The 15,679-nt window shown below is 38.5% G+C and overlaps 1 protein-coding gene across 1 annotated transcript; it reads left to right on the top strand.

Moving 5' to 3' along the window:
• The first annotated feature begins 3,080 nt into the window (after nucleotides 1-3,080).
• BAM1 (Leucine-rich receptor-like protein kinase family protein) lies at nucleotides 3,081-7,060 on the top strand. The gene is made up of 2 exons (XM_077377881.1): nucleotides 3,081-5,797; nucleotides 6,436-7,060. The coding sequence occupies exons 1-2, from the start codon at nucleotides 3,175-3,177 to the stop codon at nucleotides 6,885-6,887; spliced, it is 3,075 nt and encodes a 1,024-aa protein (XP_077233996.1). The 5' UTR covers nucleotides 3,081-3,174; the 3' UTR covers nucleotides 6,888-7,060.
• The last annotated feature ends 8,619 nt before the right edge of the window (nucleotides 7,061-15,679 follow it).

The following is a 15,679-nucleotide window of genomic DNA, read 5'->3' as shown; positions in this document are numbered from 1 at the left end:
ATGGGGGGTACCACCATTCCTATCGATGGACCACTTCCGTCGTGAACCCACGTCTGTACACGCATTTGGATACCATAGGACTACTTACACATGCATATTCTCACCCTCCCGCCTTTATTTACAAAATTCTCTGAATAATATCGAAAAAAAATTCTTGAAAAATAAATCAAAGTTTTGATGCCCCTTAAACTCTAAGACCATGTTTGGCAAACCTTGAAGGAATATTCCATGAAATATTTGTGGGGGTAGTTGTGAAAGATAAGTGGGAGAGAGACAAATTTGAGAGGGTGGAAGTGATGGGGGCATGAAAAGCTTTTAAAAATCAGGAACACTAAATACCAATTTTAAGTAGGTCTTTTTTTATTTTATTTTCACTATTTTTTAGCTATTGCTGATGCTCTCTCCACTCCCATCAAGTCAAGTACCTCCCTCCCACTCTCATCATAGTAATACAATGAGGCCAGCATAGATTGGCATATGTGTTATACCACCTCTGATTCATCTCAACCATCTAACTGATAAGCTTTGTTTTGGGTATCTTATGGCTAAACAATACATCATTCAGGCAATGCTAGCATCTAATTATTTGTATTTTTTCCCCTTGAACATGGACATTTAGACTCTGTTTCTTTCTATGTAAAACGGGCGTAAAACAAATTTTATGACCATTTTAAAGTGAAAATGTTAGCATAAAATTTGTTTTACACCCATTTTACACCCTTAGCAACATATGTAGGCAATTATTTACTTTTAGGGCATGTTTTGCAACCATGAAAAATAATTACATGAAATTTTTGTTTTCCCTAGTGTGAGAAAAGGGCATAAAGGAGAGCATAAGAGAGCAAAAGAAAGGCCTGGAAATAGGGGACAAATTAGCAACAGGCTTCAACCCAATGCGTACTTGTGCTTGTGTTGATTAATTAACAGATTTGCTTTTATCAATTAATTAAGAGTGTGATTAAAGAATATTTAGGGTCAGTGTCATGGAGAGTTCTAGAAGATAGGGCAAATGATAGAAACTAATGAGAGGGTGGAGGTATCCAAAAGCCAGGGGACAAAATAGACACCTTTCGAGACAATAAGATATGGGAACTATGGCCAAAAACAAAAACAAAGTAGAGAGAAGATAGAGAAAGAGAATCTCTCCACATATTCAAAATAACAAACTCCCAAAACTACCCTCATTCCCACAAATTTTACTATTCTAATCCAAAGGAGTGGAAAAGAAAATTCCCAATACGTCCCTCTTTTGGACTATTGCCCAACATCGGCAGTAAAATCGAGAGTGGTATAACTGATTTTACCAAAACACCCCTGGTATTTTTTGAACTTATCTTCCCACTCGAGGGGCTATTTAGTAATTTCACACTGTAGACAGGGGACCTCGTTATTTGCGTGTTTCGGGTTAGGTCGAGGGGGTGGGTGGTTGTTTGTTCAATTTCAGAAGGAAGGGTGCTTTCAGCCCTTTGATTTGTGGGGGACCAGTGATTGAAGTTTTGAAAGAGGGGTGTTATTAGTAAAATCGAGGGGGGCGGGGCGTGTGATAATTGGGTTTGTAGCGATGCGAGAGACAAAGGGAGAGGATCCATGAAAGCACACTTCTCGTGTCTCTCCTTGTCAGTAAGACCTCATTTTGACCACCTTTGAACAAATCATATCTTCAGGAACCAACATCATTTTAATATAGTAAGGGGGACTGATTCGGCACTACAATATTTTGATAGCAGCACAAACTTTATTTTACTTTTCACATGATGTGTGGTTATATCCAAGGTTTAAAATTTCGGTTTCGCTACTGGTTTCGGGACCGTGAAATTTCAAAATTTCGGTCGAAATCTGGTACTTGACCCGAAACTAATATTTTATTCAATATTAAATTTCTGCCAAAATTACGAAATTTCGGTAATAAATGACCGTTTCGGTTTTGATGCATTTCGGTGTCAGTCTCCACCGAAATCCGAAATTGGTCGAATTTAAAACCATGGTTGTATCATGCTCTTCATAGTCATACCATTCTATAAGATGATCGAACCGTCCCCCTAACCCTCAATGGATGGATCCTAACCCTCAATAGATCGGAGGTCTAGAGCTAGGATCATCCTATGGAATAGTTTTTGGGGCACAACCTATTTACGTTGTGGCCCAACAAAAGGACAGTTTGGATGAGCACATGGAATGGGCCGTACAGCCCTTTTTGAAAAATAATGCAGCCACACACACACCCAATGTATCAACCGTGAGATGTGGCTAAAGGCTAGAGCAATGTGAGTAGTGCTATAATTAAAGTATGGCAGTGGCCATATCAGTCTCCTAAGTAAATAATTACTCAGATAAGATGAAGAGTGGCGTTATCAAATTATGTGAGTGTGGCTATTTCTATTTTTAGCAATTTTGTTTTTTTTTTTAATTTTAAAATAAATTTAATATTGACACCCAAACCAAAGTTTGGTTGGAGTGATTTGGACCGAATCAAGGCGTTTTAGGACATCAATTTTATAAGTAGGAAACTTAAAATACTTTTTCCATTATTCCTCATAACAAAACCATATCCGTTTCCTACTTTTAAAAAAACAAAAAAAAAGGAAATGATATCAGCACAACCATGTTTTAATAATTGCACTAACTCAGCTTGTCTTTTCTTTTTGAACTAGCTAAGTTCTTACACTTAAAAAAAAAACCGAGTTTGTGCAATTATTAAAACATGGCTGTGCTTATATCACTCCCTGGAAAAGGGTGATAATCGCACCCTGTGTTTTAGTTCAAGACACCCCTCCTTGGAAACTTATAAAACACCCAAAAAAGGATAGAGGTCCATCCAAGGGAGGCCCCTCGATTGGATAAAAAAAGCGGCAAAAAACATCATGAAAAGCAGGGGAGCAGCTAATTCCCATTACTAAACAACAATACAATAGCCGAGTAATATGTTCAGCCCCATTTTTCCCTAGTCCAGCCCCCTGGCTCTAATGTATTTCGACTTCTCTTTTACTGTTTTACACTAGTGAAGCTGTCTCAAGGTAAAAAAACAGTAGAAAGATATAATTTCCCGTATAAACCCAGGTAAAATTCAAAAACCAAAAAAAAAAAAACTAGAATAGAGAGAATATAAACCACACCCTCTTCCTACTCTCTTCTCACTCTTACTCTACTCCATTTTTCTCCTCTCTTCTCTGTAAAATGGAGGGATACAAGAAATTACAAAAAAATTCCTCCACTTTTCTCCTACTTTTTCTATTTCTCTTCTTTTCAAACCATCCAGTTACCGGAAAACCAGCACGGGTGCCGGAATACCGCGCTCTTCTCTCTCTAAAAACCGCTATTTCGGACGATACAGGAGCTTCTCTCATGACCTGGAACGCCTCCACAAATCACTGCACATGGAACGGAGTATCCTGTGATTCCTCTGGTCGCTTCGTCGTCTCTCTAGATCTCTCCGATATGAATCTCAACGGAGTTTTATCGCCGGACGTTGGCCATCTCCGAGGCCTTATTAATCTCTCGCTAACTGTTAACAATTTCTCCGGCCAGATCCCACCAGAACTTTCTCGACTCTCGAATCTCCGGTTTTTGAATCTTTCTAATAATGCTTTTAACGGTACTTTCCCGTCTCAGCTATCGAGATTAAAGAATCTGGAGGTTTTAGATCTCTATAACAACAATCTTTCCGGACTTTTACCGGTAGAGGTAACGGAAATGACGAATCTCCGTCATTTACACCTCGGAGGGAACTTTTTTGAAGGAAGTATCCCGCCGGAGTACGGCCGGTGGGAGTTTCTAGAGTATCTAGCGGTTTCCGGCAACGAACTGACCGGAACTATACCGGCGGAGATCGGAAACCTAACAAAACTCCGTGAGCTTTATCTCGGATACTATAATGTCTACCAAGGAGGTATTCCGGTGGAGTTTGGGAACCTAACTGAGCTAGTTCGTGTCGATATGGCAAACTGTGGACTCTCCGGCGAGATTCCGGCCGAGCTCGGAAAGCTTCAGAACTTAGATACACTGTTTCTTCAAGTGAATGGACTTTCCGGTAAGATTACGCCGGAGATAGGGCTTCTTCAGAGCTTGAAATCAATGGATCTGTCGAACAACATGCTATCCGGTGAGATCCCGTCGGAGCTCAAGGATTTGAAGAATCTGACTCTGTTAAATCTGTTTAGAAACAAGCTACATGGATCTATCCCTGATTTTATTGGAGATCTTCCTCAGCTGGAGGTTTTACAACTGTGGGAAAATAATTTTACTGGTAGCATTCCGATTCAGCTTGGAAAGAACGGGAAGCTTCAGTTATTGGATCTTTCTTCAAATAAGCTGACTGGAAATCTACCGCCGAATCTCTGTTTTGGTAATCAGCTTGAGACGATTATTGCGTTGGGGAATGCTTTGCTTGGTCCGATTCCTGACTCGCTCGGGAGTTGTGAGTCACTGAGTCGGATTCGGATGGGTGAAAATTATCTTAATGGTTCGATCCCCAAAGGGCTTTTGAGTTTGCCAAAGCTCGTGCAGGTAGAGCTTCAAGATAATTATCTTACTGGAGAATTTCCGGCTACGGATTTAATCTCGATGAATCTCGGACAGATTACTCTGTCAAATAATCGCCTCGCCGGACCTCTCCCGGCGTCGATTGGAAACTTTTCTGGATTGCAGAAGTTGCTTCTGGATGGGAATTTTTTCTCCGGAAGTATTCCGGTCGAGATCGGGAATCTCCGGCAGCTTTCGAAGATTGATTTCAGTAGCAACAAGTTTTCCGGCTCGATTACGCCGGAGATTAGCAAATGTAAGCTTCTTACATTCGTTGATCTCAGCCAGAATGAGCTTTCTGGGAATATTCCAGACGAGATTACGACAATGAGGATCTTGAATTATCTTAATCTGTCCAGGAATCATCTTATCGGGAGCATTCCGTCGTCTATTTCTACTATGCAGAGCTTGACCTCTGTTGATTTCTCCTATAACAATCTCTCTGGTCTAGTTCCAGGCACAGGACAGTTTAGTTACTTCAATTCTACTTCTTTTGTTGGAAACCCAGAACTCTGTGGGCCTTATTTGAACCCTTGCAAGTTCGGGGTCTCAAATAGCACCCACCAAGCTCATGTCAAAGGTCCTCTTTCATCTTCTTTAAAGCTCATCCTCGTCATTGGCCTTCTTGTTTGTTCAATAGCTTTTGCCATTGCCGCCATTATCAAAGCTCGGTCGCTGAAAAAGGCGAACGAATCCCGCGCTTGGAAATTGACTGCATTCCAAAGGCTGGATTTTACCTGTGATGATGTGTTAGATTCCTTGAAAGAGGATAATATTATTGGGAAAGGAGGGGCAGGGATAGTGTATAAGGGTGCCATGCCTAATGGTGATTTGGTCGCCGTGAAAAGGCTTCCGGCGATGAGCCGTGGATCTTCGCATGACCATGGATTCTCTGCGGAGATTCAGACTCTGGGGAGGATTCGTCATCGCCACATTGTGAGATTGTTGGGGTTCTGTTCGAACCATGAAACTAATCTTTTGGTTTATGAGTATATGCCGAATGGGAGCTTGGGGGAAGTTCTTCATGGAAAGAAAGGGGGTCATTTGCATTGGGACACACGATATAAGATTGCTGTTGAGGCAGCTAAGGGCCTCTGTTATCTCCACCATGATTGTTCTCCATTGATTCTCCACCGTGATGTGAAATCAAACAATATCCTTCTTGATTCTAACTTTGAAGCTCATGTAGCTGATTTTGGGCTAGCCAAGTTTCTGCAAGATTCTGGGACTTCTGAGTGCATGTCCGCCATTGCTGGTTCTTATGGATACATCGCACCAGGTACGATTAATATTATAAAATTAACAAAAATGATTTATTATAGTTAATAGATGTTGGTCTTCCTAGTCTAAGTACTACCTGATGATGGAGTTTCTTCTCTCCTAACAGAAGTCCCTGAAAAGACCCTTTCAGGATTTTCATTCAATTCATCATTTCTTCTCTGTATTTGTTCGTGAATGTTCTTTTGACTTCGCTCAACTTTATCTGCACAGTAGCTTCTTTACATCGTGAATTTCGTTCTACTTAATACTTATGTGAATTTCGTTCTACAGAGCATTCCCTGTAGCTTCTTTACGTGGAGGTTCACATTGTTTTACTCTATGTTTCTTTTCACTGTAGTTGAGATTTTTTAAGCACTACGTAGCTATACAAGTCTACCATTCAAAAAAAAGCTATAGATGTCTCAATTATTTAGATTGTTATCTTGACTGAAACGGGGTCTTATATTTTTACATTAAATTGGATATCATAAAAGCATACTTCATTACTACGAATTGTGTCCTGTAATGGGTCTAGACTATTTTAATTTGAATTTGAAATTTAAGTCTTTTTGTGTGTCATGATATCTTGCTCTGTATTACACTATCACTATCTCTCTAGCTCCCTAATCTTAAATCTCAAATCTACACCATTTGCAGAGTATGCATACACCCTGAAGGTGGACGAGAAGAGCGATGTCTACAGTTTTGGTGTAGTTCTCTTAGAATTGGTGAGTGGCAGAAAACCAGTGGGTGAATTCGGTGATGGTGTGGACATTGTTCAATGGGTACGAAAAATGACTGATTCAAACAAGGAAGGAGTGCTCAAAATCCTCGACCCAAGACTACCCACAGTCCCTCTCCACGAAGTAATGCATGTTTTCTATGTAGCAATGCTCTGCGTAGAAGAACAGGCAGTTGAACGTCCCACAATGCGAGAAGTAGTTCAAATCTTAACAGAGCTGCCTAAACTCCCTCCCAAACAAGGAGATTCAGTAAATGATGATTCTACACCAGCTATCTCTGCTGTTGAAACCCCAATTAAAGAATCAAAAGATCAGCTACAAACCCCATCTCCTCAATCCCCACCACCTGATCTTCTTAGCATTTGAAACTTGGGGTTTTTTTGTTTTTTTTGTTTCCTTCTCTTTTGTTTTGAATTGGGGTGTTTTTCTTCTATGTTCTGCGTTTTTCTTCTTTCTTCTTCTAACCTAAGGTAAGGGTAATGTGATCTCTGTTTTAAATCTCTTTCTTTGTACAGATGATTTTGTGGGTTTTTTGTCTTTGTTTTTTTCTTATCTTTTTTAAATTTAGTGCTTTTCCTTCATCTCTGCAATCTGGGACTTTCAGTGTAAAAATCAAGGCGAGTCAGATCTCTCTGCAAGTGGTTTAAATGAAGAGATCAGAGATGAGTTGGGAATGGAAATCGATGGTGGGTCTTTTTATTAATGAAGAGAACAATAACTTTCAATTGCCGAGAGACTGAGCTTTAAAGGAGAGTGAGTTTCTCTTTCCGTCCAAAGTATCTTCAATTGCTGATAAGTCAATGGGAGAAGAACAACTGCTTTAAAAGCAACCCCCACCTCATTTAAACAATTAAACCCCATGATGTTTTTTCTCATCTCGTTTTGGTAATTCCACTCCTTGCCTTTGCACACACTCTCTCTCATGAAAGAGATGCTACGATGATGATGTTGGACTTGATTTTGACAAGCCACGAGAAGGCCTTGGAAGTGATGCTGACTTGGCAATGTGTGATTCGCGTAGTCTTATCTTTGTACACTGTATCTCTGAAATGAATATGTGAGAGAGAGAGAGAGAGAGAGAGAGGGGCAGAGGGCTTATTGGGAAAGCCATTGGATTTTGGATGGTTTTGTTTCTTTACTTGGGTGTGTAGTTTTCATGGCTGCTCTGAGACGGGTCATTTCACTGCAGATTTATTTACTGTTTCAGCAGTTCTCTCAAAACTATTCTTTACATTTGGAGTGACATTATCAAAAGGGTGGGTATCATTTACTAGTGTGGCTTTCCCCTCCTGTAAAATAACAAAAAGTCTCTAGGGTTTTGGGCATGGACAGCTGTTGAGGTGAACTCAAGACTAGAGAGTTATCTGAATCGACAGACAAGTACATCAGAATTAATTTTAGGCTATTGATTTGGGCCTTTGGGGTACCTGTTGGTCGATCAAAGGGATGATCATAACCATTGGATTGTGGACAAAACAATGGCATAAATCAAAATGTGTGGTAAAGACATTTACAGGAAAAAGACAAACAAAAGGTGGTGGAATTGCTTAGGAAAGGTTTTGAAAATATTGCTTCCGTTAGGCCTTATCTATCACTTATCATGATGGTTCAAAGTATTTCTTTATGATATTTTTTGCTACTTCAAGATCTTTGTCCCTCTACAAGAGAGAGAAGTTGCATCTTTTCTAAACCACCCAAAAGACCCAACATTTTAATATTAGCACTACCCTTTATTTTACAATTACACTCTTCTCATTGGATTGTGCAATTCCTAATAAGTTATCAAAAGGGTTCAAATATCAATATCCAGATATATGTTGCTGTACATTGGTCAAAGACATTAACTCTCATAACTCTTAACATAGAACCCTTATAAATGTCTATGTGTATTGCTCAACCAGCAAGGTGCCATGGTCTCTCTACCATCTTCTCCTTAGAAAACTACTTCTAACCCTGCAATAAAGACAGCCATGTGGAGGTTAGTCTCTCTCTGGTGCATAATCCTTTCTGAGTCAAAGCTAGGTCATCCATGTAGTAGTTGCAGTAAAGGACATACCATAACTAACACATGGGTTACTTTGATCATATGTGTACTGTGCAGTTACTCTGATCATATGTGTACCGTGTAGCAACACTGCTAGGGCTTTTGATGACTTGTTACCTTTCTTCGAAGAAAAAAAGGGCATCCAAAAACTATATGTTATACACTACAAGTCCGTGTAATAATCCTATGTTATAGTGGTTTGTAGCTTTCATAGTTCTATGGGATTTGTTAGGCAATTTCGCAGAAAGCCTTTTGCAGGAGAGGACAGCCTCCCCTTATGAATTAAATGAGTAAGACAAACTCCACTAAAAAGTGAGCCTATGTGGCTGTTCTCTCTAGCAAAAGTGATATGCGAAATGGCTTTCCAGGAAATTGCTTAGCAAATCCTAATTTTATTTAATGGACTTTTCTAGAAATTTTTATGAGCAATGGTAAAATGCAATTTTAGAGGAGCATGCATGGGAAATAAAGGCTGTTGATCTTGTAGAGCAATATGAGGCAGCCCACATGGTCGTGTTCCGTTCCTAAGAGAATCATGAGGCAACCCACATGGTCTTGGTCCCATTCCAAATGGACATCTCATGCGGGGACATACATAACCAATATAATCAACAAATATTATATGAGATTTAGGGGTAAAACCTATTTACGTTGTGGCCCGACAAATTAATGGTTTGGATCATCCAATGACTTGGGGGTCCACATCATAGGATGATCCGAACCCTCTAATCTACAGAAGTTTCAAAAATGTGCAGTCCCTCTTAGGGTTAGGATCATCCTATGGAGATGATTTATATTGCGGCCCGACAGATGAATGGTTTGGATCATCCTATGAAGTGAGCCCCACTGTACTTTTTGAAATGGCATATAAAATCATATATAGCTACATCATATAGTTACAACATAGCTCAGTAATTAGAAAAAACTTGATAACTTAAAGCAATTAATTAGTTTTATTTCGTATGAATTTACTTTCCCTAAATTTCAAGAATAATACCTAATTTCCCACGAAAATTACCACGCCAAATTTTTCTCAGATGCAAATTTTAGAACTATGATAGCCCAATTTTGTTGGGACTTTGTAACTATGGTTATTTGCACCAATGTGGCAGTAAAGATTATATACCAAGCTTTGATGTATATCTCAGAAATGATCACTCTCTTTTGGGTGTTCATGTATGATGAATGTGCAGAAATGATCCTGACCTTTTATCTGTTAAGTCTTGCTTATGGATGGACAATGCATCAAAATCCACTCCTCATAGGATGATCTCAACCCTCCAATTTATGGCTATCAAATGAATGGTTAGAAAACAAAGAAGTAATGGTATGTGTTAGGCCCAAAATTGGTAACAAATGAGGCAGTGACAAAGGAGCTGATCTTGTGGGTCCTGAATTGATTGAGAATTATGTCTTGCACAGAAGTACACGAAGTCATAAGACCAACCCGGAGTCGTAGCTCTGAACGGGCCTTTCGACACTCAAGTCAGTAATGGGCACAAAATTGGGAAAACCAAAGTTAAAGATGGTTTTTTTCCTTAGGAATCCCCCCCGCGGCATTTGTGAAGGCTATAAAGAGCCCTGGGGTAGTTGAATTACCTACCCCAGGACAGGTGTCAGCCCATGTGTGGGCTTAATTTTACCTGGCTACTCCTTGGGCTGGTGCTAACTTCTCAGTGGGCCCTCCGAGGGCCACGTGTCGACAGCTAATTGGAGATGACTTTTCATACCCCATCAGTATGTATTCACAATAAAACAAAATATCGGACCTCTAAAATCATACGGTGAGAGTCGATTTTGATGCACTGCCCAGCCATAGGAAGGCCTAATAGATAAATGGTTTGGATCATTGAACAAGTGGGTCCCACTTGTACTTCTACACATTGTCCTTTTCAAAAAAATATGCACATCCATCTTATAAGAAACCCTGTTTATGAAATGTTCATTCTCTTTTGCCTCAAACAAAACATCACCATAAAATAATAACTTTCCACATTTAAAGTGCTTTGTTTTAAATGAACTTATTGAAAGTGTGAGCATTAAAAATAGAGGAAAACAAAAGACTTGACACAAAGATGACAAAAGACTTTATAAAGTTCTGATAAATATTCTAAAATTTAAAGTTGCTGGCAATATGGATTGGATTTGTCGGGGGCCATTTTCGTAGTATAAAAGAAAAGTTAAATGATATCTCCACTCCCTCTTCTAATAATGCTCATTTCATACTGTTTTTAAGCTTTAATTAGCTGTTAAAGGCTGTTTTTTTTTGGTAAAAATCCGTCTACAGATAGTGATTGGAGTGTCATTATCAAAACAAGAGGCGAATATTATTTTTTCCTCAGAATAAACAAGGTTGGCAATGTTGTCGCGTCTTTGGTGTGATCTTTTACTCCTTTTTCCCTCCGACACCATTCTACGTATCTTTTAACTTTTTTTGGCCTTTTGGCACGTTATGAAACAGCCAATAATATCCTTCTCACATGTTAAAGTACATAGTCTAATAGGGTGGACATGGTTCGGTTCGGTTCGGTTCTGGGCTAAGCCCAGAACCGAACCATGTATAATCGGTTCTCTGAAATTGAAACCAGAACCGAACCATATATGTGGAACGGAACCGAACCAGAACCATATATAATCGGTTCGGTTCGGTTCGGTTCTGGGTTTACCCAACCTTCACCAATGGCCCTGTTTATATATGAATTACAAGCACTAACAGTAACAGTAACAGGCACAAATTTGGGCAATGCAAAACTTATATGAAGTATGAAGAAGTACAAACAGGTGGGATAATCATGCACAAATTTTGGCAATGCATGAAGCCATGAACTACAAATTTGGGAAATAATCAGGCCCTAATATCCAAAGCAAACAGGCCCTCATTAAACCAATTCGGTTCACGGTTCGGTCCTCGGTTCCGGGATCCCAAACCCAGAACCGAACTGAACCGAACCGAATTTTCACCGGTTCCCGGATTTTTGAACCGGAACCGAACCGAACCAAATGTGCCGGTTCGATTCGGTTCCTCAGTTCGAACCGGAACCAGGTCCACCCCTAGTACATACACAGAAACCCGGTGTATTAATTGTGCCTAGGGTTTAATCCTTACAAATATTGATTGATCTGGACCGTCCAATGAATCAAGGGGCGAATATCTGAGGTTTTTTAAGGAAAATGACCAAAAGACTTGTAGATTGAGCTCTATCTTGTTAGAGTTGAGTTCTACATTTATCCCCTATCACATGTTTTTAATAGAATACTGAACATCAAGCACTCCTTTTAATTTACCCTATACATTAAATAATTCAAATCGATTGATGGGTAAGCCAATACAGGGTGAACAATTCTACATTTATTAGATATTGATGTTTTTAGGATCTTCCCCTAGATTAGAAGCTCTCTTGATATTATGCCCCTTTAGTTCTTTTTCTGCTTCAATGTAATTTCAAGGGAGTGTGTTCCCTTCATTCTGGCTGTTTTGTAGCCCTCTCATTGTAATCCGTTTGTGTTTTATATGATATCTGGTTGGTGTCTTGCCTAACCCCATTTACCTACCCAAAAAAAAAAATACAGGGTGAACAGATTACTCCAAATTGGTTTACCCGTACGTATTAAATACCGTCCTTTTTTCTGAAAAAGAAAAGAAAAACAAACGTGGTGAAAAGAAAACTTTTTAAGAAAAAACGGCTAATAAGAAGGGATTGAAATAGGGAAATGATTTATGCGCTCAAGTGTTTTGATAAACACGCGCTCCGCTTGTTTGTCGTGTAGTATTTAAAAGGATGTCAGAGGATATTACGGTTCTCAAAAAGCTCTTAAAACCCTTTAAACACTTGGGCGCAGAAATAATTTCCCTTGAAATATCATTTATGCTCTTACAACTCAAGTAAGCCTTTGTCCCAAACTAGTTGGAGTCGGCTAATGAATCTTTTAGAAAATTTTCATTAAGAAGGTGAAATTTTATGTTCTTAAAGACCTTCAAATCATGCCTTTTATCAAGAGGGTGAGGAGACCTCAGAAGTATTGTACAATTTAATTCAGTGTATTAAGTTTTAGACTTTGAAATGTGTACTTTTCTAAAGTCCAACTGCTACTTCTACTATGCAAACTCCTCTTAAATGAGATTAGCTTAGGTATGTCCACGTGTACAATACTGGTGATGTGGCACCCACATCGCATGTCAAAGCTCATGGCATTGGGCCACGTCTCAGCCCGTTTAAAACCCTAAAGTCACGTAAGGTGGCTTTATTCATTCAAAACTTACTGAAGAGTTTTTACTTGTAAATCCAGAATCTATACTCAAGAAAGGCTAAAGCATTGATTTTTATACTCAAATATCTTATTACAGGTGAAAGTAACTTTCTGTGTAGTCATTCTCATCTATAACATATAAATCTCTAATTTGTAAAAGATATAAGGGCCTGTTTGGATGCCGAGAAGAATTTGATTTGGATTTCTCACATTTGCAGCCCTTTTTGCATTGTAATTTGGATTGGATCAAATTCTTGGATTTCCAATTCAGCAGCTGACAGTGAAAAAAATCAGATTTCTAAATTTGCTGTGGAAATAAGAAATTGGAAATTCACGATAGTTTCCTTCACCCTCTTTGCTCCTCAACCTCTCCCCTCCGCTAGGAAGTACCCCCTTCCCTCTCTGTCTCCCTCTACATGAGCTGCCGGATCTATTCAATTTGTATTCAAAACTCAATTCCAAATCCAAATACAAAATGGGAGGTATCCAAACAGGCCCTAACGGCAAGTCATAAAAATTGTGAATTAGCCAAAAGGTTTGATATTCTAAAAGAATATTTCCGCTAAATTTCTAAATGCTACTCGTGTCAATATTCATTTGATAAACTTTTTTTAAAAGACTTCGAGTAACCATAAGAGCATTACTGTTTTGCCCCAAAATTTATGCTTTTTTTGTAAAAAATACAAGAATTTAGACATGACTAAGGGACAATTTCATCCGACAAAATTTAGTGCAGTACTTAAGGACTTTCGGGAAATATTTTACCAAAAACTTTACCTTTTGGTCATTTCATGATTTCAATGACCAATTGGGAACTATTTTCAGATTAAGAACTTATAATATAAATTAGAAGCTTTTTTTGTTAGAGAGTGAGATCATACCGTTGGATTATCTAGGATTAGATGAGATTTAGTTTGGATAGATTAGGTGATGTGGATTATCTCTCTTAATCTTATCTTCATCTTCTATTATGTTTATCTGTAAGTGCCTATATAAGGATTCATTCTTGCTAATAAAGATCATCTGAGATTAGTAGTAATCTGAAATTTATCAGATTACTTATCATGGTATCAGAGCAAATGCCTGGGTTAAAACCTCGTTGATAGAAAAATCCACATGCAATGGCCAAACCCAAAAGTTGGGCCACATGTGCCACGTGTAGACCAACCCAAAGGAAGAGGGGCCACACGTGAGGGGGAGTGTTAGAGTATGAAAGATTAAATATTGCCCTCTCCAAAAGCTTAATATGAAAAAAATACCCTTTTGGAGTAAACTGGTAGTTTCACATTTTTTTTATTATTAAAAAAATACCCTTCCAACAAATTTTAAAAGCACAATATTTAAAGCCCAATATTTAATTTTTTATTCATTTGAAAACATTATTCATTTTTAATATGAAAAACAATCAGACTAAAATTAGTCCTAGGCAAAAAACATTTATTTTACAATTTTTTGAAGGGTGTTTTCGATAACTAAATTTTGATTTAGCTGATATTTTTTTCTTTTGGCTATTTATTTACAATGACTAATAGAAAAATACTTTGCAAATTAAAGATTTTTAAACAAAACCCTTTTATTTATAATGAGAGTTTCTATACGTTATATGTGCGTTGATGCACGTAATTAGGGCGCCACCTTTCATATTGGGCGATGATATTTCACCCCCTCCCCCCGGGGGGCATTATGCATGCGCCCCCTTATAACGTGATTTGACGTCAAAAAGCATTAAAGTTGCCCGGGGGTGCATGCTACTGCAGGGGGGTGAAAATATCATCGCCCTTGATCTTTGATCCCATAACATTACTTTTTCGGAGGCTATCGTTAGATCAAATATCAAGGGCGCCACCTCGGCCGTACCCCATTATGTGTAGCAATGCGGGAACACCATATAGTTTAGCTTAAAATGAAATCTTACCATATAGTTTAGCTCAAAATGAAATCTCTCTCTCTCTCTCTCTCTCTCTCTCTCTCTCTCTCTCTCTCTCATGTTTTGTTGAGTCTATTATTTAATATCAAGTCACGTTCAGGCCTCTTGAAATACAAAGCTGCATTAAAATAGAAGAATAGCATAACGTGAAGAATCTTAGAAGATGGAAACTTTGAGAAGTAGGTTTGCAAAGGAGGGGTTAGAAAATGTATTTTCTATTCTGAATTATGCGTTTATGTACATTGGAGATGAAATGGATTATCAAAATATATGCTAATACACCATTCGTCGGTGTATACATTGTTAGCCACCCCTCATCCGCTTCGAGATCTGTGAAAGTATTTTTCTATCTCAATCTTGAGGCAAATTGAAAACAGTTGTTATATTGCACTGAAATTGTTGAGAGTATAGACTCTATACACCTAGAGATTCCACCTACAGTCCGTGTTGTAGTGTTGAAAAAATGACAAAAAAAAGTAGGTTGTTTCATAAACCCTTATAAATGTTATTTTTAAAGAAATGAGGAACTCAATGACGAAAATGCCCCTTTTAGTACCTTCAAGCTTTAACCTTTCAATTTTACGTTTTACGTTTACCTTTTACTATAGCAAATGAGAAAAAGGGTTTTCCAACGTTTTCTTCTCTTCTCCGGCGAGTTCTTCTCCGATACAAGCTCTCTCTCTCTCTTTCCTCTCTCTCTCTCTTTCCCTCATTGTTACTTTTTTAAAGGAAGTGGTGTAAATTTATTTTATGAACACTAGGGTTGCTTTCTATGCCTCTTCCTCCTCCAATCTTCCATTAAAGTTAGGGTTTCCTTCTTGCCGTTGAAAAACGGTTTGGACCTCTCTCTCCTCATCCTCCAAACCAAAATAGTTAATCAAAGCCAAAAGAGTATAATCGAAGAGAAAAAAATAATGGTCGAAGCCAAAAAATAGTTAC

The sequence above is a fragment of the Tasmannia lanceolata genome, unplaced genomic scaffold, assembly GCF_043159265.1.
Source record: "Tasmannia lanceolata isolate RefF3 unplaced genomic scaffold, GAP_Taslan_0.1 ptg000004l, whole genome shotgun sequence".
In the NCBI taxonomy this organism is placed as follows: Eukaryota; Viridiplantae; Streptophyta; class Magnoliopsida; order Canellales; family Winteraceae; genus Tasmannia; species Tasmannia lanceolata.
This window is presented reverse-complemented; position numbering and strand designations above follow the sequence as displayed.

Coding starts and splice junctions, on each gene's coding strand:
- BAM1 (XM_077377881.1), top strand. CDS start 3,175: ATGGAGGGATACAAGAAATTACAAAAAAATTCCTCCACTTTTCTCCTA. Junction 5,798..6,435: donor TTATGGATACATCGCACCAG/GTACGATTAATA, acceptor CACCATTTGCAG/AGTATGCATACACCCTGAAG.